The following is a 25,888-nucleotide window of genomic DNA, read 5'->3' as shown; positions in this document are numbered from 1 at the left end:
AATAGCCGCTAGTGTCTATTCACATTTGGTTGCCAATTAGAGTTGGAACACCAAATAGATGCCTCGTTTACTTTGGTGTCTTGGTAATTAGTGCTGCCACGGTGAACACAGCTTATATGTATAGTTGCTATGCTGGCTTCATGATTATACTCACAGACTTTTTATAATATAGCCTACGTAATCTTAACTACGTAAATTCGGCAACGCACTAAAGTCGAAGATGTAGGTATATGAATCGCTAGGCTTAAGTGGAGATGGGCAGGACACTTTGCAAGACGGGAAGACAACAGATGGACTAAGGCTGTTACTGAATGGTGATCAAGGGGTGGTATGCGATATCGAGGCAGACCACCAGCCGGGTTAGATGATATTGTGAGGTATCCCGGAAAACAATGGATGAGACTTGCACAGGACCGGAAAGGATGGCGTGAAAGAGAGGAGGCCTTTGCCCAGCAGTGGGATCGAATAGGGGAAATAAGATAAGATATCTCTCCACGGCAGTAAGACATTTTCTGAAAGGACAAGTTGCAAAAAAGTTGCAAAAAATATACCTATGAATCTCAGGATTCGTCAATTTTGCTTCGTTATAGAACTGGGGCCTCCACATAAAAAAATATATAACGTGTTAATCTGCTTCCCGGGAACGGTGTGGTTACCGACTGCGATTGTATCATTATCTAACATGGTAGGAGCTACTGACTGTCACCTGACCCATGACATACTTATCAAAAAGTCTCAGATTTCTGACTTCTCTGCCGTTCCTATTAGAGATTACGGCCGACATTCATTCACAGTCACCTCTTCACCCCGGTACACCCGTGCACGAAGCTCGCACACTACAAGCATACGGTTGTCGTAGGGCGGCGGATCGATCGCGGGGCGGGGTGTACGCAAGGTCGAGTTACGTTAGTACTGGTTGGACGGGCTACCAAGGTGCAAGGCAGCTCGTCATACTAGTACTATCATACGTTATATAATAGATTTTCATTTTATAGGAATTACGGCGAAATAAGAAACAAGTGTTTCAAAACATGGCCCCATTTTGGGCGCCAATATCGGCTATTGGCGCCCCAATTGGGGCATATAACATTTTCACTTCTTCTATCGTGTGGGTTGTGAGGTGGATTACCAACCTCATCAACCCTCAGTTACTATTGAGCCGCCAAAAGCCCCTGACATGGCTCATATAACGACTACTTACTTACATCAGTAAGTAGTAACCGGAATCAACGGCTTAACGTGCCTTTCGAAGCACGGATCATCTTACATTCGGACAATCACGTGATCAGTCTGTAATCCAAACCAAACCAAACTAGGGATCACAGTAATTTTTGTGATATTTTCCTACCGGGATTCGAACCCGGGATTTCGTATCGTGAGCCTTATGCTCAACCACTGGGGTTGGTAATCCACCTCACAACCCACACGATAGAAGAGAAAGATCGCAAATAAACACTTAATAAGTATAAATAGAAAGTTTAAGGTCACACTATAATAACCTGCCGCCATTTTCGAATATATTCACGAGGATGAACAACCATAAACACTAACAAAACGAAATGAAGATAATAAAATTAATGATCCGTGTTCAGTGAGTCAGTTCCAGGAATAAGCATGCCCTCAATCAACTAATCAACCGGCTCGACCAATTTGCCGAGCGATTGATCAATCTCCCCCTCAATCAGGGACTTTCCAGGCTACGTTCGTAGATGGCGCTGTCTAGATTTAACGTTATAATCACCTATAGACCACCTCTCGGGTGTACTACGGATAATAAAATGTATAGTTGTACCCTTAGTACACCTAAGAGGTGTACCATGGGTCAGTACAAGTGCCCGTAGTCTACCCAGGTGAACTTGCTAGGTGTACTACGGATCAGGAAGGCCTATTTTCTCATTACTCGGGTACATAATTATTCAAAAATACAATATGATGCCAGAAGCATATATGTATAAAAATAAATGTTGCTTGATATTGGGATCAGATCACGTAGAGAATCATGTTGCTACCTATATTGCTTCTCTTTATTTTGATCAGACTCGTCGTCATCCAAGCTCTACACAGTAGTAAGGGAAGCGCTGGACAGAAACCGGTGGAGGCAGATCACTCCAGGTGCAACCCTGACGCTGACCACGATCTTCAGATATGAGGGACCGACCCAAGAGAGAGAGATTTCGATCAGAATAATAATGGATGGAAGATGTAATTGTGCCTGGTTGTAATAAAAAGGGTCATCATTTATACCAAAAAAGACGCATATGTCTGTAATCCATGAAATTAGAAGGTTATTTTTTTTGTTTTGATTTTTCCCGAAGGTCAAGGCAAAGGGAACTATGCCCATACAGTCATTTCTTATATATTTTTTTCTTGATGATGATTAATTAGACGCTAAAGATTTTAAAAATTGACATTTGCATGCTTGCTTGTAAGCCGAATACTGTACTGGACCATGTTACTAATATCTAATTTAAACCATGTATTCTCGCAAATAAACGATTATCTTATCTAATGAAAGATGATGACGATGAATGATGAAACCTAAGTCCCCACCCTCGGAGCAGAATCCTACTCCGAACCCCAAACGAATTAACTCAAAAGTCCACATAAACTTTCGAGTTATGAAGCGGCTTGTTGGCACGAAGCGAAAATAGATAGGTACACTTTGTTTATTGAATATTCCGATATAATAACACTATCGCGAATGTTTTCCGCCTAACTTGCGATCATTAACAACAAAACACTTCTTTGTATTAATTATTTAGATTATTCAATGAAGAAAGCAACTGTCCCGTTTCCGTTCCCGCCAAAAAGCCTTAGAAGGTTATACGAAGGAAATTGTTTATAGAGCCATCTACATTGCTTTTGCGGACCGTAGCCCGGAAACTCCCTCGTTACGAGGGTGCCTGTATAAACGTTTACCTTTGCCTGTTCAAAGTTGTAAATTAATCAAAACAAAGATGGCGAAAAGGGCGGTAAATATTATAGAAAAAAAGTCTTTCGCAAAAGTATGGAACTCAAAATAAAAAATAATACTAACTTTTCAGAGGAGCTCGGTGGCGCAGCGGTAAACGCGCTCGGTCTGCGATTGTTGAAGTTAAGCAACTTTCGCAAAGGCCGGTCATAGGATGGGTGACCACAAAAAAAAAGTTTTCTATTCGAGCTCCGTGCTTCGGAAGGTGCGTTAAGCTGTTGGTCCCGGCTGCATTAGCAGTCGTTAATAACCATCAATCCGCACTGGGCCCGCGTGATGGTTTAAGGCCCGATCTCCCTATCCATCCATAGGGAAGGCCCGTGCCCCAGCAGTGGGGACGTTAATGGGCTGATGATGATGACTAACTTTTCATTAATTCCTCCACCAACCCGCAGTGGAGCAGCGTGGTGGAGTATGCTCCATACCCCCTACGGTTGATTGAGGGGAGGCCTGTGCCCAGCAGTGGGACGTATATAGGCAGTTTATGTTATGTTAAACTTTTCCTTTTGATATCAACTCAAAATCATGGTCTGAATCATCCGTGAAAGATTTCGTTACGATGTCACTAACATCCTGTATAGGCTGTTTTATGTTGTTCACTGAAGCAAATCATTTTCTTAAAACACAGATTCCAAGTAACCTTGGTAGAAAAGTATACCTACATCTATCAAAGTTAAAATAAATAATGTTCTCTGTCGGGAATCGATTCCGCGCCTCGCGGAAGTAATTCTATCATGCGGCTGATGGCGTTTTGATGGTACTCGTCGCTGATGATATGTAAATGTCTTCAACGCGGGTTACTTCACGCTTGTACACTTACGGGGTAGACAGAGTTTTAACTCGATAAGAATCTTTATTTATTTCTTTGGCAACGTGTTTGTCATATTTCTGACATACCAACTCACGCCTGTGCCGTGGTAGCCCAGTTGGTAGCGCTTGCCTCTTACTTTGAGGTCGTAGGTTCGAATTCAGCACAGGCCTAAACCAATGATTGTCGGATTTGTTTTCGAATTCATGTTTGGATCATAAATGGCTATCATGTGCTCAGCGGTGAAGGAAAGCATCATGTGGAAACTCACATTCCCGAAAAAAAAATCCTTAGGTTTGCCAATTTCTTTAACTTTTTACTTTTTTTTTAAGGCGAATAAATGAATTATGAATTATGGCTATGGTCTAGTGGTTAGAAATGCATTTCTCGGGTTTGTGGGTTTCCTCACGATGTTTTCCTTCACCGCTGAGCACGTGATAATCATTTATGATCCAAACGTGGCATCGTAAAAAAACGAAAATCCTTGGTTTAGATTGGTTGAGCCCATGCTGGGATTCGAACCTGCGACCTTACTGTGAGAATCAAGGGCTTTTCCAACTGGGCTCAAATTCAAATTCAAAAATATCTTTATTCAGTAGGTAACATAGTTATTCAAAGGCGGAGGACAGGAGTCCTAGTATGGCTTTGTAATAGACTACTCTGGGCGCCATCTCACTTGCGTCAGACAGAGTACTGCGGGGCGGAAGGCAAGAGGGAAACCACTGCCCTATTTTTCCCTAAAAAGTAGCATGGAAAATGCTGCACCGACAAGAGCGTGGTTCTTAAATTGACGATGAATATAGTTACACTTTGAATCGTCAATTTTTACATAACTACCACGGTTACTGCTAATCCTCCCTAACGGATGCTAATCTATCAAAATCTGTGCATCTAATCTAGTAGACCGTACTGGGCTGGCAAAAAGCCAGCTGTGACCGGCGCGGAATCCAGCGTCGTCATCTCACTTACTATGTGTTTACTATTACCACAGAATAACGGCCTCCGTGGTCCAGTGGTTGAGCGTTGGGCTCACGATCCGGAGGTCCCGGGTTCGAATCCCGGTGGGGACATATCACAAAACTCACTTTGTGATCCCTAGTTTGGTTAGGACATTACAGGCTGATCACCTGATTGTCTGAAAGTAAGATGGGCACGTTAAGCCGTTGGTCCCGGTTACTATTTATTGATGTAAGTGAGTAATCGTTACATGAGCCTTGACAGGGGCCTATGGCGGGTCGATAATAACCCTGACACCAGGGTTGATGAGGTTGGTAATCCACCTCACAACCCACACGACAGAAGAAGTCATGTGTGTACTCGTATTTATAGAATAGCATAAAAACAGTTATAAAAGGATGCCACATGCAAAAACAAGACAATAAAATCATTTAACAAAACAGCAAAACGGGTGTTTGTCGAAATGATCGTAAGGTGGTGGTAGACGTCCTGAGATAAAAGGGCCTCACTCACAAGTCAATCAAATCAATGGCGTGGCTGGTACGGTTGCGTCAGTTCACCATTACGAAAGCCTCGGCGTGTGGGTGGTGTGATGACATTGTCCTCCTTACCATCGCATGGTAACGGACGGTAGCTGGCCACTTCGACATGTTAACAGCCACATTATAATTGGTATAATGGGGGATTGAGAACGTTAACTTGGTTTGGACACGCAGAGCGGACAATAAAAAAACGAATTAAAAAAAAAGAATAAATAAAGAAAAAAAGGAAGAGAAGAAAGAGGAAGGAGAAGAGATAGGTTAAAGAATTGCTGGTGTGCTTGTATGAAACGACTCATGAATGTGATTCAAAAAATTCAAAAATATCTTTATTCTGTAGGTAACACAGTTACACTTTGAATCGTCAATTTTTACATAACTAACGTCTCATCCGCCTAAAACTACTGCAGCTTTTCACAACCTGTATAGCCGGGGAAAAAAGCTGCAAGGAAAACCTCGGCACAGGGCCCTAGACGTTCTTTAAAAAATATACTTAAAATATACATAAAATATTGTTATACAATTGAGTAATTTAGCTGCCTAATATCAGTTCTCAGACAGTTAATCCCATGCATTAATATCTTCTAAATAATCACTCATTTTATAATAACCTTTTTGTAAAGTTTCTGTACTACTGTCTTAAAACAGTTGAAAGGCAAATTCTGAATGTCAATGGGAATCTTATTGTAAAAACGTATACATTGCCCCTTAAAAGTTTTAGTGATCTTATGTAATCGACTGACTTGTAAAGCAAGTTTATTTTTATTCTGGGTATTAACAATGTGCCGATTGCAATTTTTTGCAAATAATTCTATAGGTATGTTTTTTTAAAAGGAAGGAAGTAAAAGAAGTGTGTCGGGATCGAAGCAAATGGAATTCCATAGTCTCTGCTTACCCCGGTGGGAAATAGGCGTGAGTTTATGTATGTAACAGCCTCCGTGGTCTAGTGGTTAGAGCGTTAGGCTCAAGATCTGGAGGTCCGGGTTCGATTCCCGATGGGGACATTGTCGAAATCACTTTGTGAGACTGTCCTTTGTTTGGTAAGGGCTTTTCAGGCTTGAATCACCTGATTGTCCGAAAAAGTAAGATGATTCCGTGCTTCGGAAGGCACGTTAAGCCGTTGGTCCCGGCTATTAGCCGTAAAAAACACCTCCACCAACCCGCAGTGGAGCAGCGTGGTGGAGTATGCTCCATACCACCTCCGGTTGATTGAGGGGAGGCCTGTGCCCAGCAGTGGGACGTATATAGGTAGTTTATGTATGTTATGTATGTATGTATAATGTGGGACTTTCCAGACTACGTTCTCTAAAATGAATATAGATGGCGCTGTACAGAGTTGCCTTCGTTTACGTTGAAATCAAGTGAAATTTTCCGTCGGAGAATTCATGAAAATACTGCTTATGTCTAAAATTAACAACATTATTTGTAAAAGTACGTCGCCATTTTTACCCCCGGTACGGGACGGTCAAACGCGGCAGTCCCTTGTTCCAGACCAATTGGCTGGAAGTAATCCGCGCATTAAGGCCGCCCCGCGGGGACACTGTAAAGCAAATACTTCCCGCTTTCACGAATTCGTCGATTTTCCTTTGACAAGGAAATGTACAGGGAATCAAATCATTAAAACACATAATTACCGGGTACTTACTTACTGCGTTATTAAATAAATAAATAAAATTTATTTATTTACCAAAACATATCTAACAAGTTACACAATGAAAATCTCCTGTGGGTAGTGATTATGAGGTGGATTACCAACCTCATCAACCCTGGCTTCAGGGCTACTATTGAACCGCCAAAGGCCCCTGACGTGGCTCATGTAACGACTACTTACTTACATCAATAAGTAAGTAGCAATCGTGACCAACGGCTTAACGTTCCTTTCGAAGCGCGGATCATCTTACTTTTTGGACAATCAGGTGATCAGCCTGTAATGTCCTAACCAAACTAGGGAACACAAAGTAATTTTTTTTTAGTACTTTTTTGTTTTTTTTTCAATGACATCTTTTTTTTTGGACTTTTTTTTTGTACAATTGTAATACAATACAATTGCAACCCTTTTGATTTTATTTTTTTATTTTTGTGTTATGTCCCCACCGGGATTCGATCTCTGCGCCGACACGAGCGTGGCTCTTAAATTAGTGGTGGTTATGTATGCGTGTGAGTCATATTGTGCAATGTTTGTGTAGAACCGGTGCTCGTTATCAGGTTCACACCCCAGTTCGTACAGTTACACTTATCTTGGATCCTAGTTAGCTTGGTAATCTGAAGAATCAGATAAAATAAATGTCTAATATTCTACTTGTTGCCGTGGTAGAACAGTTGGTAGAACGCTTGCCTCTCACTTTGAGGTCGCAGATTCGAATGCAGCACAGGCCAAGAGCAAATCAAAATTTATTCGCAATGATTGTCGAATTTGTTTTCGAATTCATTTTTGGATCATAAATGATTATCATGTGTTTTGTCATACGAAGAGTTTGAGAACTTATTGATTATCTAGGTACACCGCACACACACACACACACACACACACACACACACACACACACGCACGCACACGCACACACACTCACACACACATACATTACATTACTCACTCGTAATATTAAGTATATAAGTAGTTTAACTAATCATGCACTTCAGTATTGTTATTGCGCTGTTTTTGTTAATTCTACTTGTTTTTATTTCTCTGTTTATTTTTTATTACATTTAAAACTAGTCTTCATGGAATAGCGATGTATAGCTATTATATGCTTAAAGGGAGACATCGGTATCCTGACAAACGTTATGAAACCTTTTAAAGAAAATAAACATTTTTTTTTATGTGTTCAACGGTGAAAATGCATTTCGGAGGTCACCTAACCTGTATTGGGCTGGTTTTCCCTTCGCGGGTTGGAAGGTCAGACAGGCAGTCGCTTCTGTAAAAACCGGACTTGTCAAATCTTAAGTAAGTAGGTAAGCGGCCTCCGTGAAGAACAGCAACTAGGGAGATGATGATTAGTATTATTCTTTACTATCGACCCGCCCCGGCTTCGCTCGGATGCAATGCTGAGGAAAAAATGAAATTATTTACGACATCGCATTAAAAACCTCGAAAATAACAGTATTTCTCCACTATTTAATGGATGTTATTATACATATAAACCTTCCTCTTGAATCACTCTATCTATTAAAAAAAGCCGCATCAAAATCCGTTGCGTAGTTTTAAAGATTTAAGCGTACATAGGGATATAGGGACAGAAAAAGCGACTTTATTTTATACTATGTAGTGATAATATGCTCTGTGTTACCTGCAGTTCTCTTGTGTAACCAGCTGTTAGGCAGATTATAATCAAGGCTAGATTCGTGATTAAACCTAGTTATCTCAGTTACGCTAGCTTTAGAGCCACTGGCTGGAAATCTATTAATTACTTTATATTGTGTAGGAAAGACTGTTGTAATAGAACAAACCCATTAAAACACCTCACGTTGCGAACCACATACACAACTGAAATCTTAAATCAAACAGGACTTCGAAAATGTGACTGAAAAATAACCTAAAGTATTGAAAAATAAAACCATAACCAGTGAAAAACCAAAATGAAATGAAAGTGCAAACGATGGCGGGAACACGGACCCTGAGCGAACCCCCCCGCTCCACCGCTTACTACTACGCCGACCTAGAACGCTTGAAACGAAAAGAACCAATCACAGAGCAGGAAAATCACGTGACCGCGCCCGTATTGGACGAGCGGCGAACAACCAATGACGTGATAGCCGACGCACCAATCAGAGAGGTTCCTCCACTACGCGACCGCCAATGGAGTCTGCCGGAGTACCACACGCCAGAGAACTCTAGAAAAGAGGAGACTTACTCCACAGCTGGTACATTCCCGATGCCAGAGCCAAGGGAAAAAGAACCTTTGTTGGCGGAGTTAGAGGTTGTCGGGCGTCTCCCTCTGACGCAGCTGGAGAGCAGTACAGGAGTGAGACGGAGTAGGAGTTGGTATCTTTGTTGTCCGAACGTTCCTGATGAGGAGATTTCGAGGGAGTCTTCGTGGAGGTACTCGAGCTTGCGGCCGGTGACCGCGCCGCCGCTGCCCGGGCAGAATGGACTGCATACTGTGGTAGGTTAGGTTAGGTTAGTTAGGTTTCGCCCTGTAGTTCCGGGCGTAAGAATAGGGCTACGGTACCCCGTGCCTGTTGTAAAAGGCGACTGAAAGGGGACACTGGGGATCGTGGGTGGTAAGGGCACGATCTCCTGGAGGGACGGCAATGCGACATGGCCTCGCATTGCTGTAAAACTGGGATGGCGTAGGGGTGGGGATCTACCCCGGAATGCGCTTTAATAAAAGCAAGTGCGAGGGAAGCAAGGGGGCGTTCGACAGAGATCCCGGAGCTCCCTGACATGCACAGCAGAGAGCCATCGGAGGGGTTTTAGTCGGTAAGAGTCGGCATAACCTCATCGCTCCCGCGGGCGTCGAGGTACCTATCCATGAGGATTTCCCCTTTGTTAAGTTGGCACATTAACCAATAGTGTACACTTTCAAGGTGGGAAACGGCCTCCACGATCCAGTGGGTGAGCGTTGGGCTCACGATCCGGATGTCCCGGGTTCGAATCCCGATGGGGACATATCACAAAAATCACTTTGTGAGTCCTGGTTTGGTTAGGACATTGCAGGCTGATCACCCGATTGTCCGATGATACGTTCTTGGGAAGGCACGTTGGTCCCAGTTAGTTAGTTGTTTACTGATGTAAGTATGTAGGAGGTACATGAGTCATGTCAGGGGCCTTTGGCGGCTCAGTAATAACCCTGTAATATAGCATAACGTCTGTACTCCCGAAAGGGTAGGCGAGGTATTACACTTTTCGCTAGCTATGTCGCGCTACAGTAGTAATATAAGTCCTCATGCTGTCCACAGGTGGCCACCCAGAGCAGCGGGCGCGACGACCTAGCCAGCCTGCGGTCGGAGCGCGACGCCCTGGCGCGTGCGCTGGCTGCGGAGCGCGGCCGCGCGGCGGCGGCGGCGCGGGCGCACGACGCGCGGCTGGCCGAGCTGCACGGGGTCATCGCGGAGCTGGTGCGGAGGAGGGCGCAGGACAAACATGCGCAGGCCATACCGGAGGAGGAGCTATCCGGTAACATAATTATGCTATTGACCTCTGTCACCCTAAACATAGCAATCATAGAATAGAAATAGTTTATTATAAAAGGGCGCCACACACAAAAAAAGAAGACAATAACATCATATCAAATTTCCACTAAACAATCACAAAAAAAGCTAGAAGTACGAAGGCGTAGACGTAGAAGAATACTACGTATAGAACGGCAACTCTCCGCTCCCCACCAGCGGCTGAGCTAGGTTTACCTCACCCCCTCGGTCTTACTTTGGTCTTCAATCGCATGGCGTCGATAACGTCAATGTGTAGTGTCTGTGTAAAACGAGGTGTTTTGTATGAAGTGTCCGGGGTGTGCCTTCAGGTTGCTTGGCAGAAATTGCTAAAATATTGCAATTTGACGTTTGCGCATATAAAAGTAAGTGCGCAATGTCTACAAATCTCAAATAGTAATATTGCTTTCTTAGATTAAGTGCCCTGACACCTGCACTATTACAGACCTTTACGAAGCCACTGACAATGCCGTAAGCGTGGCCAATTATTGGTCAGCAAAAAATTAGTATCGATCGCCATCGACTCGCAAAGAAGAAGAAGATTAATTGTTTCGATATGGCCTTTTTCGACACTAGCCATAGAGGCGGCCAATCAGCTCGCGACACCAAACACTTTAGGACCCCGATACCGACCCCGCCGGCGTGGTCGACGATTTCCCTCAGCGTTTATCGCCAACCCACTAAGGTCGATTAATACTTTCAAATATTTTTCCTCTCAGACGACGCCCTGAGCCGAGGTTCGCGCCCAACTGGGCACCCTCAGGCCTGTTGTCTTAAACGTTGTACCGGGTGAGAGCCTTCAGCGCTCCCCATTTGTCCGGCCAAGTAGTTAATGCCATCTGCGGCAAATATACAATAAGTCACGTCAAAAAAAAACCCTTTTAGAATAGAATAAAATTCTCGTCTGACGGGCGGTGTGTTCAGTTGTTTCAGACGAGTGTGAGTCGACGACGCAGCCGGCTGGCGAGCTGGACAACGACGCTGACAGGTCCAGGACTGAACAGGTACTCGTCATACACACACATTCAATATTCTAAAATATCGTTATCGTTAGGCGATTCTCACACTGCCCCGCATGAGGCAGCGTAGCGCGTGGATGCGTGTTCTTCCGTTGCTTGTAAGCATCTCCGTTTGTATAGAAAACACGCACAGTCTAACACACAGAAAATGTATTCACGCGCGTTCATGCCGATCACGCGCATACAAGCGGAGAAACATGCCTGCGCGTAGGTGCGGGGAAAGAAGCAAGGTATGGTATACCGAATCCCGCAGTGGCGCGCGTGATTTTGGAACGGCTTTGAATGAAATGAGAGCCGCCGTGCGTTAATCTACAAAACGCATCTACGCGCGTGAGTGCGTAAAAAACCCGCACGATGATGCAGGTCTGCACTCCCGCAGGTACGCAACATGCAGCATGGTGCGGGGCACTGTGAGAATCGCCTTAGGCAACATAGTTACGATAATATCACGCATATTTATCGGCAAGCGTACATACAGACTGGTGAGCGCGGAAGAAATGAAAGTCAGGTCAGGAATAACAATAAAACACTTACTTTATTGAACACAGATTTACGAGACATTTACAGCATAAACTTATTCTGAGGTGGGCAAAGGCGGCCTTATCGCTAAGAGCGACCTCTTCCAGACAACCTTCGGCAGAGGATATAGTACACTCTTACAGCAGTGTAGCGCGCAAAAAAGTAAAATTAAATAAAAATAATAGCCAGGATCGTAGGAAGTGGAATTCTGTGGACACTGCCCCAAGGGGATCGTGTCATTGTTATAGACACACACCAAATTTCACCGCATTTTACATTTGATTATAAAATGTGATAATGTTGTTACTTCTAGAACGACACCTCGTCGGCCCTGAGCCCGGACCTGCCCACCCCGCAAGACAAGGAGCCTCACGATCTGCCTGAAGACACCACCGACACCAGCACACAGGAGCCTGACAGGTACATACAGGTCCCAACATGGGGCGCGGTGCGCTCGCTGCTGAAGCTGCGTGTGCTGTGTCACATTCCTATTAAATATAAGGAAACCATTGTGACGTGTTGCGAGGAGCAGGCATCGAGGCAGGTTTACCGATCTCTGTGTGTCACTGTTTGTAATATTGTTTTTATAACAAAATAAATCTCTCTCTCTTTATTTAAGAGCTGCGCTCTTGTCGGTGGAGTAATCGCCTTCAATAGTCCATAGATAGGGCGTGTAGAACGGTGGTTGCCCCAATCGCCTTCCGTTCCGCAGTACACCGACCAATTTCTCAATCGGCGATGTTCTAGCTAGAGCCCTACCAGAATCCATTTCTTCGGCCACCAACCAGTACTGATACCGCTGCTGCCTGGCATCAGGGGTGCGCTTTTGAAGTAGCGGCGCCTACTCGCTACGTCACAAGATCGTCATAGAACCTAAGTACCATTTTATAGGTTAGCCCGTCCCAGTGAGCTACCCACTACGTTCTGCTAATCCTGTCGCTGTAACAAAATAAATAAATAAAATATTTCGGCATACATTCATAATTGTATTATTTTCTTCTAATATGTGAAAATACTAGTATGTCGAATAAATATTTTTTCTTTGTTTCTTTCTCTTCAGGAGTGAGCAGCCGCGCGTGCATGTGACCACGCCGACACACGAGTCAGTGTGTGACCACAGCCTGCACCTCTCCGACTCCGAGCTCTGTCTATCAACTGCCAGGTAGACATATTATGTCTTTCTTGAATCCAGCTTCTTCTCGTGTGGATTGTGAGGTGGAATACCAACCTCATCAACCCTGGTGTCAGGGTTATTACTGAGCCGCCAAAGGCCCTTGACATGGCTCATGTAACGACTACATACTTAATTCAGTAAGTAGTAACCGGGCCCCAGGTTTATCGTGCCTTCTAAACCACGGATCATCTTACTTTCGGACAATCAGGTGATCAACGTAACGTCCTAACCAAACTAGGGATCACAAAGTGATTTTTGTGGGCGAATCCGACTTGAATAATATATTTCCATTTGCAAGGTTCATCAATTATAGTAAAATAAGGAGCAAAATTGTTTTTGAAAAATGACACCGCATTGGGCGCCAATATCGAAGTGGCCCCACTTCGGGCGCCAACTTTCGCTTACTGGCGCCCAAAGTGGGACACGCAAAACTTACCAAAATAGTTTATTATCTCCATTACTGATGTCAATGACATCTGTCGCAGATGTTGCCAGTACGCCAGGCATGCGCACAGTGGCGGTGGTGAGGGCAGTGGCGGCGCAGGCGGCGGGAGCGGGGCCGGCAGCGGCGGCGGCGCGGGCAGCTGCGACAGGGAGCACGGCTCCAATGAGGGGTCAAGGGTGCTTGCGCCTAGCCCGGGTAAGTCTCTTTTATACCTTTTTAGTGTCCAATCGAAGCTCTAATTTCGTCCCGGATTCAATCTCCCTTTTTTATCTCTATCTAATTGAAAAGAGCTAAAGAGAAATGTCACTCTAACCTTATCTTTAAAATTATGGTCGTAAAGTCGTTTTAAAAATAAGCAGTGGTTTCTCTCTTGGGTGGAAGGCAAGAGGGAAACCACTGCCCTATTTTTCCCTAAAATGTACCCAACACCGACAAGAGCGTAGCGAAGAAAATTCCATCGCAAAAGTATAGAATTGAAAATAATTAAAAAAAATAACTTATCTATATTTTTCTGTCTCAACTTCAGGTCGGTGCGAGTCCCGTCAAGCTAAGCTAGCCTCCCGCGTGCGACTAAGAAAGACTGAGGACACCGACTCCAGCCAGCAGCTCAGCAACGATGAGGTGTGATGATGACCATCTTCATTCCTTGCCTAAGGATATCTCTGAAGTAGACAAGTCTAGCAGTGGGTACATCTGTGAGTTGTCGGATCCTTCTGACGGCATATGCTGCTGAACTTAGCTTGCCCGCTAGTTAAGTTCTTATATGGCCGGATAGCCGTGGTACCCAGTTGGTAGAAAGCTTGCCTCTCACTTTGAGGTCGCAGGTTCGAATCTAGCACAGGCTTAAACCAATGATCGTCGAATTTGTTTTTGGATTTCATGTTTGTATTATAAATGATTATCACGTGCTCAGCGGTGACGGAAAACATTGTGAGGAAACCCACATGCCCGAGAAATGCATTTTCGGAGCTATGTGACCTAACCCGTATTGGTCTAGTATACAGGGTGTGGAATTTTCCGTCGCAAAATTCATGTTTTCTTTTGTTTTTTTTTAATTATTTTCAGTTTCATAAAAGTATGGAAAAGTGCGACGGAAAATTCCACTTGATATCAACTCAGAATCATGGTCAGATTCATCCCCCTCAGTATTCGTTACGATGTCACTAACACCCTGTATATTATACAACTCTGCCATACAGTGTTACTTGAGTTACGACACTGTCCAGGGTTGGATGTCGGCGGCGGCGGAGCGCCTGGCGTTGGACGTGTGCGCGCAGGCCGGGCTGCGCGAGGCGCTCGTGCAAGCCACCAACGATGGTAGGTGTTGAGCATTACTTCCCCCCCGCACCAGTTCTCATCGGGCGCCGACCTCACTCCCTCTGGGTCTTATTTCAGTCTTAAATGGTCGTAGGCCGCTAAGGAGTGAAGAGGAAGTTTTATATAATAGAAAAAAAACACATTTGTCTTCAATTATTTTAAATTCCGCGCCAAAATGGTTGGTCACGTGGCATTTTGTTCACTGACGTCACATTTCAACAAACAAAGAAACTGTCAAACATAACTTGAAACCTAACAGATAGCTTTTGTTTCTTTTGTGAAATGTGACGTCACACCACGCTCATAATGGCCGACCGTGTATCAAGTTTACAATACACAATACATAGATAAAAAAATACACAGATAAAAAAACGCATTCTTTTCTTGTAAAAATAAAATATTTAAAAATAATCTTATTAAAAAAATGTATCGTTAAACGATAAACTATCATATCCGACATATTTCACATGTTATTGTAACAAGTGTCAACTAGCTCAATTCATCGTTTTATGAACAGCCTAGCTTTTTTACAAAACGGCGCATATGTATCTGTTTGTCTCGTACGTCACTTTAATCTTGCTATTGACTTGGGAATGATTATCCAACGGTGTTGCGTTGGAAGTTGCAATGTGCGTCGCGCTGTGAAAACTTAATTAGCGCATTTTACGCCATCTGCGTTGAAAGATTAGCGCCAGCTGTGGGATATGGTGGGAACTAATAAATAAATAAATAAATAAACGGTCTGGTGACGAGTGTCCCTCGCGTGCGCAGGCTCGGCGCTGTCGGCGGCGGCGGCGCTGTGGCGCGCGCGCTGTGCGCGGCTGCAGGCCGACGCGCGCGTGCTGCACCACGCGCTGGCCCGCGCCACCGACACCGCGCACAGGTCGGTGCACCGCACTACTCTATACTACTCCTCTATACTAAACGCCACCCGCCCTCTTACTACTTGAAAAAAAAACGAAATTGCAAAACGAGAAATTGTAACTAGTGAAATTATAAATTATATAATTGTGAAATTGCAAATTATATAACTAGTGAAATTGAAACATATATAACTAGTGGAAATGCAAATTTATAACTAGTAAAATTACAAATAATATAACTAGTGAAAACGCAAATTACATTACTAGTGAAATTACAAATTATATAAATAGTAAGATGGGATAGTCCCTGTTACATCTGTCACAAGATAAATTAATAAAACTAGTTTGTTTGAAGGTGATCAATGAACACTTTCCAGGTTGTCGTGCGCGTGCGCAGTGCAGGAGTCGTCGTGCGTGGCGCTGTGCTGCGCGCTGCGGGCCGCCGACCGCGCGCTCGAGGTGTACGACGTGCTGCTGGCGCTGGCCGAGACCACGCCCGGGGACAGCGAGGAGGTCTGATATTACATATATTTCGAAAATCCTTCTAATAAACACAACAAAGCAAATTATATAACTAGTGAAAATGCAAATTATTAAACTAGTGAAATTATAAATAAATATAAATAACTTTGTATAATCAGGTTGTACTATAAAAAACTTGAATTTAGTTTTTAATTGTAAATTATATAACTTGTGAAATTGAAAATGATATGACTGGTAAAATTATATAAGTAATAAAACTGTAAATTATGTATCTTGTGAAATTGAAAATTAAATAACTGGTAAAATTGCAAATTATATAACTAATATAACTGCAATTATATAACTTGTGAAATTGAAATTAAATAACTAGTGCACATTCAAATTATATAATTAATAAAATTGCAAAATATGTAAATAAAAAAATGCAAATAAGACATGAAATAAGATGACACATAAAACATAAGCTTCCAACTATATACCTAATTGGGCTAGTAGAGGTGCATTTATCGCAAGATTGGCGATGTTATGATATATTTCTATTTTAGTCTATGTTGCCCTTTTGATAACATCGCGCTATGTGTCCCTACAGCGCTTGGCAGCGGAGCGCGTGGCGAGGCAGCTGTTGTCGCGGCTGGAGGCGGAGGCGCCGGCGCTCGGGGAGCCCCTGCTGAGTCCTGGACCTTGGTTGCAGCACACGCAGTACGTACATGTATACAGGGTGATTGTGACACCGTAACGACCATTGATGGGAATGATTTAGACCATGATTCTGAGTTGATATCAAGTGGAATTCCCTGTCAGAAAATTCATGTTTTTATTTGTTTTTTTTTTATTATTATTTTCCGTTCCATACTTTTGCGACGGAACGTCGTTCCATACTTTCGTATGTACCGATGGCTCCCACTTCCACGTCTGCAACCGTTGAGGTCCATAAATTAAACTCCCCCCCCCCCCCCCCAGGGCTGCGGGTGGCGGCGGCTGGTCGCGCGGCTGCGAGGCGCGGCTGCGGGCGCGGGCCGCCGCGCTCAAGGCCGACACCGTGGCCCTCAGGAACCTGGCCCCGCCGCCGGGGCTCTTCTCCTACCACGGTATGTACGCACCGTTGCTTTTTGACGTCACTACATATATATTTACCTCATATGGATAGATAGATAGATAGATACATAGAATCTTTATTTAGGTTTAAGACGTTACATAAATTTCTAAATAAAATTAAAATAAATTAATAAAAATAAATTAAAATTAATAAAAAAAAAATATAATAAAAATAAATATATAATTAAATTATTAATTTCTTTTTTTTTCTTTTCTTTTTTTTTATTTTTATATGGTGTTCATTACTATCGATCTAGAATCATAAAATAAACTTTTACCTAAATTAGTATTTGTTTATTTAAACATCTTATGCAAAATATCTCTTAGCTACAAGTTATCTGTATTCAAAATTCTGATACATAATATTTTAAACCGAACTCCACTCCCACAGACAAACCGAGGAATAGACTAGTTTCCAACTAGTCAAATCAGTTACTTTTTATTAAACGTCAAAACACGATATTACTAAGGAAATTGTATGAAAAAGCACACTGTGACGTCATAGAAAAATGTGATAAAATTTCGGAGTTATTATTTCGTTTTTGTTGATTGAAATTCATAAATAAGTTCATATAAAATGTGTCTATTGTTTTATTTTACGTATCTGCGCGCTACACTGCAGCTGTACAAATGTACCATATCCTTTGCCGAAGGTTGTCTGGAAGAGATCGCTCTTAGCGATAAGGCCGCCTTTGCCCACCTTAGAATAAGTTTATCCTGTAAATGTTTTGTGAATTTGTGTGCAATAAAGTGTTTTTATTATTATTATTATAAGTTAAATAGAAAAAAGATAATATTTTTCGTTAGTTTTAGATCTGTCTTTATTTAGTAATCAGAATTTCATAATTTATCTTGAACCTTACTAGGTTCTAGTCGTGACTGTACCCCTAACTCTAGTCGTAACTGTACTCCTAACTCTAGTCATAACTCTACCCCTAACTTGTGTCGGTCGGCAGGAGTTGCACGACCCTATTGGTTTGTTCAATAAATAAATATTTATTTATGTTAATATAAATATTGCAGATATACCGGAGGAGGATCTACCCAAGTCAGTGGGAGCCGTCAGTATGGCCGACATGGAAGCTGCTGTCGTCATGCAGGTACAACCATACTTAAAAATAGAATAAAAAAAGCAAAAAATACACTTATTTAATAGGAGGCAAGCCTACTGCCATTAACCGGGCATAAATCCTGAAAACCACGTGTTGTCAATTAATGTCTATGATCGAAACGTGAATTGTTGTTGATTGAATTGAATTAATAGATAGACCCTAACCTCCCTAGTTCTAGTCCTAACTCTATCCCTAACTCCATTCCTAACTCTAGAACCAAGGCTGGTTCTAACTCTAGCTCTATTCCTAGTTCTAACTCTAGCCTTAACTCTGGTCCTAACTCTATCCCCATCCCTAGTCCTAATTCTGACCGTAACACTAGCATAACTCTACCCCTAACCCTAGTCCTTTCTATAGAACCAGCTCCGATCCTAACTCTAGCTCTATCCCCAATCCTAACTCTGGTTGGAACTGTACCCCTAACTCTTGTCGGTCGGCAGGAATTGCTGTCGGCGCGGGAGGCGCGCGCGGCGGCGCGGGCCGCGGCCGCGGCGGCGGGGGAGGCGCCCGGCGCCGACAGCGACACCGACCTCGAGGTGGCGGTGAGGACTTCATAACATAAGTTTGCCACTATATCCCAATTGGGGTAATCAGAGATACATCCGTCATATGAAGAACTATCTTACTACTACTAGCTATATGTTAGGTATTTGAGAAAGACAATTTATTTATTTTATATACGTAAGTCCGTCTTAACAGCCTCTGTGGGGTAGTGGTGTTAGAATCACGATCTTGAGGTCCAGGTTCGATTCCCGATGGATTCCCGAAAACTTTGAGGTATGATTTGGCTGATAAAAAACAAAGAAAAAAAAATCATGAAAAGTATAGAAAAATAAACATGAATTTTGCGACGAGAAATTCCACTTGATATTAACTCAGAATCATGGTCCGAATCATCCCCCTTAATATTCGTTACGATATCACTAACACCCTGTATAGGCTGTTTATGTTATTGTCTGTATGTCCGTCAGGTGGACACGAGCACCCGTCGCCGCCGCCCCCGCCACTGGCTGGACACGCCCGCCTCCGAGACCGACCTGTGAACATATCCACTACCACACAACACAACACATACATCTCGTCAAAAAAAAAAGAATACAAAACTCTACCGAATTTTTCTTCAACAAAACACGAGTTTAATTTTATAATTGGAAACATTAATGTAATGAATAATAATGGATACTGTTATATACGAACTCATTTTAACGGAACTCGAGTGTAGTATCGAAATATTAATGCTGACTCCTGTACAGTCATGAGCAATATCATGTACCCACTTTAGAACCCTGTCGCACTATCATATTTGACATTTAATGAGACTTACGGTTTAATTTGTCAAAAAAGTTAATGTGACATGGTTTCAAAGTGTATACATATTAGTACTCGTGACCGTAGTCCGTACACACCATCTAAGTTTATTTTAAGTTATATCTGTCATTTTCTTATCTGCCGAAAAGAAAGGGACGGGTAATCGACAGTCATAAAATGTATGAAACGCGTCAATTTTAGGCAGAAATTTCAAAAAACCTAATTTTATATTGGTCAAAACCCGACAGAATTCAGTTGACAGCACACGTCAAACGCCCATTTTATACGCCCGGGTTATTCATTCATTTTAAAATTACGAGCCGTCAATCATCCGTCCCTTTCCTTTTCGGCGGATAAGACGATGACGGGTGTAACTTAAAACAAAATGTCTGCAGGAATCGGGGTCGTTCGTTATTTAAATATTTCCCGCGCATTTCAAATTCCCGCCCTTTTCCTTTGACATTTGACAAGGACGGACGGAACGACCGCCATATTTAAAAAGAAACACTTTCGATTCCCGCGCGGACGACGCACCTAACCTCACATCGATCGAGTTATGAAGAAAACATGTGAAATCTAAATAAAACTTAAAATTAGGATCTATTAATTATTATTTATTAATTAAACATAAAATGATAACTGTTGTTAGAGCGTACAGAGTCTACTGTTACACGAATATAAATATACAATTTAAATATTAGAAACATAAATAAATTACGCCATTTTGTAACTCCATACATCCCAGCACAGGCCTAAACCACACACGAGGCTTTGATAATCGTAATGTGTATATGGAGTTACAAAGTGGATTGTGAAAGTTATTGTACATTAAATAAAATAATAAATTTATTTATTTATTTTTATTTTTCTTTATTAAGGAAACAAACAGCTTACACAATAGATACTTAAAGATATAAACTTATAATTAAACACATTAAGCCAAAGCAGTTTCCACCGATGTATCTAACATATATTATATTTCGTTGCAAATTGCGGTGAACTAGTCTATAAATTATATTAAGTTATACTGTTAGGCCCAAGAATTAAATTAATAGGTACAAAAAGAAACGTCTGTAAACAATCCCTCTATATCTAAGCATTCATTATATATCTATCTATTACATGTTTTAATCATTTCAGCTACATTGTTTTACAGCATTGATAAAGGCATTTACCTTACTAGAAAATATATCTATATCACCATAAAATCCATCATAGTTTAAACATGCTCGTACAATAAATCTATTTCTGGCGTAATTGGTGGCTGCATTGGGAATAGAAAAAATTCTATTTGAACGCAATCTTGCAACTGGGCACCTAAACGCAATCTGACTAACCAGGTATGGGGAATCTATTAAATTATTAATAATTTTGTATAAATAAATTTGATCTCTATGTTCCCTTCGCTTTGCCAGAGATACAATATTTTCAAATTTATGGTTCTTAAATTTAAATTTTAACCATCTAATAAATTTATTTTGAATTCTCTCTACAGCGTCAATATACTTGGCGTATTGTGGACTCCAAACGGTTGATGCATATTCTAGCTGCGATCGAACAAGTGAATTATACAATAAAATCAGCGTCTTGGCCTTTTTGAAATTTTTGCCTTGACGAAACATAAAACCCAACATTCTGTAGGCTTTAGAAGTAATTTTGTTAACGTGTGAATCAAACAACAGCTGGCTATCCAAATTTACACCCAAATCTCTCATCTCGGATACTCTACTCAGAGCTTTACCATCAAAATTGTAGGTAAAGGAAACTGGTTTTTTCTTTCTTGTATATGTTATTATGTGACATTTATCTTGATTTAGATGTAGTTTATTATTTGAGCAGTATATGTATAATCTATCGAGATCTGCTTGCAAATTGTAACAGTCTTTCTCCGATTTTATAATAGAAAATATTTTTGTATCATCTGCATATAAAAGTATATTGGCGTGATTAAAACACTCAGCAATATCGTTTATGAAAATATTAAATAGTAGGGGTCCAAGGTGAGAGCCCTGTGGCACACCAGAAGTAATCGGGATAAAGCTAGATATAAATCCTTTAACAGCTACAGCCTGAGTACGATCTCTAAGATAGGACTCCAGCCACCGCAGCAGATCGCCATGAATACCGATATAACTAAGTTTTTGTATTAGTAACGTGTGGGATATTTTATCAAATGCCTTTGAGTAATCGGTATACACAGCATCCACCTGGCAACCTTTATCCATAGCCTCGAGTACCATATCAGTAAACTCTATTAGATTGGACTCTGCAGAACGCATGTTAACAAAGCCGTGCTGTTGATTCAAAAGATACTGTCTTACCGAAGGAAACATAGTATCATATACTATACGCTCAAAAAGTTTAGGGATAACTGATAATTTTGAAATTCCACGGTAGTTTCTAACATCATGTTTGTTACCACTTTTAAATATAGGTACAACTAGTGACCGTTTCCATTCAGTTGGCATCACTCCTAGATGTAAAGATAAATTAAAGAGATTACTAACCGGCACGGACAGTTCCTTACTGCACTGCTTAAGGAACATAGGATGTATCCCGTCAGGCCCACTACCTTTAGTCACATCGAGACGTGATAAATATTTTTTCACAATTGGAACTGTTAATGAAATTGAGCTCAACAATAAGTCACTAGAAACCACATCTTGCATATTTGAGAGGATGGAAGAATCCGGCTCGAACACAGACTGAAAATAAGTGTTAAACATTGTGGCTATTGTGCTACCATCCGATGCCTGAACATCATCAAGATACAGTACATCAGGTATACCGCCACTCTGCTTCCTCGAGTTCACAAATGACCAAAAATATTTTGGACTAATGCATATATTGTCTTCTGCTCTACAGTTATAAGTATCATAACACTCTGATTCTAATAATTTAGTTAGTTTGCGAAGTTTAGAAAAATGATTGTAGTCAGACTGTCGTCCATAAATCTTCCATTTTCTGTGAACCCTAAGCTTCTTATTTATAAGTTTGATTAAAGATCCAGAGTACCAAACGGGATATCTCTGATCCGTCGTCACAATTCTAGTGGGTACGTGCTTATCAATAATATCATTTAATAATTTATAGAATTTTTTAACTGCTAAGTTAATGTCATTCATAACTAGATGCGTGTTCCAATCTACTTTGTTTAGTTCAGACCTGATCACATCATAGTCAGCAGCATGAAATCTACGAGTGATCCGAGGGGCAGTACGTAGATTATCCACTAAAAATACTAGATTTATACTTATATCCAGGGACGGGTGATGAGCATCCTCTGGCAAGGCTAAAGGTTTCGTACGCTTAACAATACAATTACTGCAGTTTGATAGGACCAAGTCGAGCAGTCTATCGTTCCCATTAGGAATACCATTAAATTGAGACCAACTTGTCAGCATTAAAAATGAGTGCAATTGAGATGTCAAAATATCGAAAGTAGGGTTCTGTAGAATAAATATATTAGAGTTATTACGGTCAACATCCCATAATCCATGAGTAATATTAAAGTCACCCACAAATAAAAACATATTATTTGGATATTCTAGGAAAAGATCCGAGACATAGTCTAACCAATAAGATTGATATACTGCCTGGTTCTTGCTTTGTAGGAAATAACAGCAAAATATAAATAAATTGGTGGCCGTACGACCCATTTGCGAGTTCAGATTGATACAAACATAAGATACATCAACATCCACAGTGTCCGGGAAAACACGTTTAGGTCTCACATCTACTGCAAGCCCACGGCGGACCGCTATCATAGTTCCACCCCCCCTTGAAACCCCCATTCGCTCGTAATCGCGGTCTGTCCTATATACGCTGTACCTACTATCGAACAACTCCGAGTCAAAGATACCGGGCAGTAGCCATGTTTCCGAGATACAAATCACGTCGTAATTTTCATTTAATACGTTTCTCAAAAATAAATTAGTTTTACCACGCAGGCCACGAGCATTCTGATAATAAATGTTTAAGGTCATGGTGGAATTAAACGTTTCAAATATTGAAGACGAATTATAATGATGCCATAACCATTTTTATATAACATTATAATTATAACAATCGGTATGCCAGTTAAGCAATTTTGTTTAATCAAATTTTTATTGTTTGCTAAACGCCTAATCAAATTACAACATAGTGTTATTTTAACAGATTTTATGAATACACGTAAATAGTAGTTTACAATAATACCTATTTGCCTTAATATATAGTAAAGATTATTTATCCTTCTCATTATTATTACAATACCGTGAATGCAGCCATCAATAAACCAAAAACTAAAGACAAAAAAAATACTTATAAGATTTTGTTTAAACAATCTTCTGACGTGATATACAATATTTTTGATTTGTCACTACGACGAACCATGACAGTACAGTTACGCACCCAGCAGTACTGGTATCCTTTCTCCCTTGACAAAGATCTCGCTTTCTTAAATAGCATCTTATTATAAGCGGAGAGGTGATCGTTGATGTGGATTCTGTTCAGGTTGCCGCTGAAACCTATTTGCGATGCAGTTAGGTTTTTAATTTTTCGCAAAGCCGATATAAAGTCATCTTTTTTGTATCTAGATTGAAACTTCAATATGATAGGTTTTACTATATTACTGTCTGTGTCATTTTTGACAGCCACACGAGTAACAAAATCAATGTCTCTGCTGGGGTCCAGTGCGTACCCACAGACCTTACCCAGCGAAGAAACAACCTTGAGTAGGTTTTCACCATTGACTTCGGGCACTCCATTGATTTGGACGTTAGAGCGACGCACCCATTGTTCGCCTTTTCTTTGCTCATCCTTTACATTCCGCAGCTGTTCTTTCAGAACCGTGATCTCAGATACACAAGCCTCCAGAACGTCCACACGTTTCTCAACATCACTAACTCGTCCATCAAGATTTTCTAATCTGGAATCAAGCGAAGTTTTCAATGCTGTCAAGTCGTTTCTAACCTGGACCAAATCGGACTGTATCGATTGGATCGCCGAAAGCTGATTCTGCATGTCTGAAAGCTTATTCAGAATGGTGTTTAAAACTTCGTCCTTAGGAGGGCTTGCTTTGGGAGCGCAGCTTGGAGTCTGCAATATAGCACTTTCCTCGGGCACAGCAACAGTGTTAGTTCCCGAACCGGAGACCTTGCCTACTGACGACAGATTGGGGTCTTCAAGGGAAGCCGCCGAGATGCGAGCAGGAGCAGGCATAGTTCGGGGCGAGTCCGCTGTCATGTTTAAAAGTGAATTTTCATCACGACATGCTGCACATCTCCAACTGCTTCTTCCTGTTCCGAGACGGTTAAAGCCACGTTCCGTGATACCACCACAGTGAAAATGGTACTTCTTATTACAACAAGAGCACTCGGGCCCCTGACCAACCGATTCTGAGCAAGTTGCACACTGGGTTGTAAACATCATGATATGCAAACGCCAATACCGTGGTACCAGTCAAAGGCTCAGACGATAGTATCGCTTAGTATCGTTTGGGTATCGTGGTAGCGGTCGACAGATACCGACTCGTATAATTCGCGCGTAACGTCCGCTCAGTTGTAGCGCAGCGGAACCTGCATCAGATCACCACACAGCGCACCCCGGATCGAATCCCACCGGCAAGTTAGCACTTTTTCGAGCAGAATTTCTTTCAGTACCACAACACTTTAGTCACCAAGACAACACAGGTGCGACGGAAACAGATAGAAAAAATCCAATATGTCCGCGGCCGCAAATGGATAATCCCACAAGATGATAAGAGAGGGACCGAGTTTACAAACAAGAGGGTCTAGTAATTTAAAATTCAAAATTAAAGAACCGATATGACAACATGCGACACGTCCGCCCACGGCAACGAATTACTTGTAAACTGAGGAACTTTGCAGGCTACTTTCCCTAAAAACAATGTAGATGGCGCTGTACAGAATAGAATAGAATAATTTACTATTCACTACTACTATTACTATTTTTTTTTCTATGTAATATTTTTTTTTAATTTTTTTTTCTATTTTCTCATTACTCAGGTACGTATCAAAAATATAATGTAGCGACAGAGGCGTATATAAAAATAATTGTTGCTTGATATTTGGATCACATTATGTATAGAATTATGTTGCTACCTATATTGCTTCTATTTATTTTGATC

The 25,888-nt window shown here is 41.6% G+C and overlaps 1 protein-coding gene and 1 long non-coding RNA gene across 5 annotated transcripts in view; one reads left to right on the top strand and one right to left on the bottom strand.

Annotated features, from left to right (window-relative positions):
* LOC126379418 (uncharacterized) overlaps positions 1 to 19,621 on the top strand; it is a 36,406-nt gene extending 16,785 nt beyond the window's left edge. For all 4 annotated transcript variants that reach the window (XM_050028168.1, XM_050028170.1, XM_050028169.1 and 1 more), the window contains exons 2-16: positions 8,781 to 9,378; positions 10,175 to 10,391; positions 11,348 to 11,427; positions 12,275 to 12,381; positions 13,022 to 13,123; positions 13,621 to 13,775; positions 14,107 to 14,201; positions 14,807 to 14,897; positions 15,669 to 15,780; positions 16,138 to 16,273; positions 16,833 to 16,942; positions 17,204 to 17,331; positions 18,362 to 18,438; positions 18,891 to 18,992; positions 19,422 to 19,621. In XM_050028168.1, coding sequence (XP_049884125.1) covers positions 8,857 to 9,378; positions 10,175 to 10,391; positions 11,348 to 11,427; positions 12,275 to 12,381; positions 13,022 to 13,123; positions 13,621 to 13,775; positions 14,107 to 14,201; positions 14,807 to 14,897; positions 15,669 to 15,780; positions 16,138 to 16,273; positions 16,833 to 16,942; positions 17,204 to 17,331; positions 18,362 to 18,438; positions 18,891 to 18,992; positions 19,422 to 19,493 — 2,106 coding nt within the window. In that variant the 5' untranslated portion in view covers positions 8,781 to 8,856 and the 3' untranslated portion in view covers positions 19,494 to 19,621. The remainder of the gene's footprint in view (positions 1 to 8,780; positions 9,379 to 10,174; positions 10,392 to 11,347; positions 11,428 to 12,274; positions 12,382 to 13,021; positions 13,124 to 13,620; positions 13,776 to 14,106; positions 14,202 to 14,806; positions 14,898 to 15,668; positions 15,781 to 16,137; positions 16,274 to 16,832; positions 16,943 to 17,203; positions 17,332 to 18,361; positions 18,439 to 18,890; positions 18,993 to 19,421) is intronic.
* The window catches only part of LOC126379659 (uncharacterized), a 150,018-nt gene that overhangs the window by 123,810 nt on the left and 320 nt on the right, over positions 1 to 25,888 (bottom strand). The window lies entirely within an intron of this gene.

Source organism: Pectinophora gossypiella, chromosome 29 (genome assembly GCF_024362695.1).
Source record: "Pectinophora gossypiella chromosome 29, ilPecGoss1.1, whole genome shotgun sequence".
NCBI lineage: Eukaryota > Metazoa > Arthropoda > Insecta > Lepidoptera > Gelechiidae > Pectinophora > Pectinophora gossypiella.
Note: the sequence above shows the minus strand (reverse complement) of the source record. Positions and strands in the feature narration are given on the sequence as shown.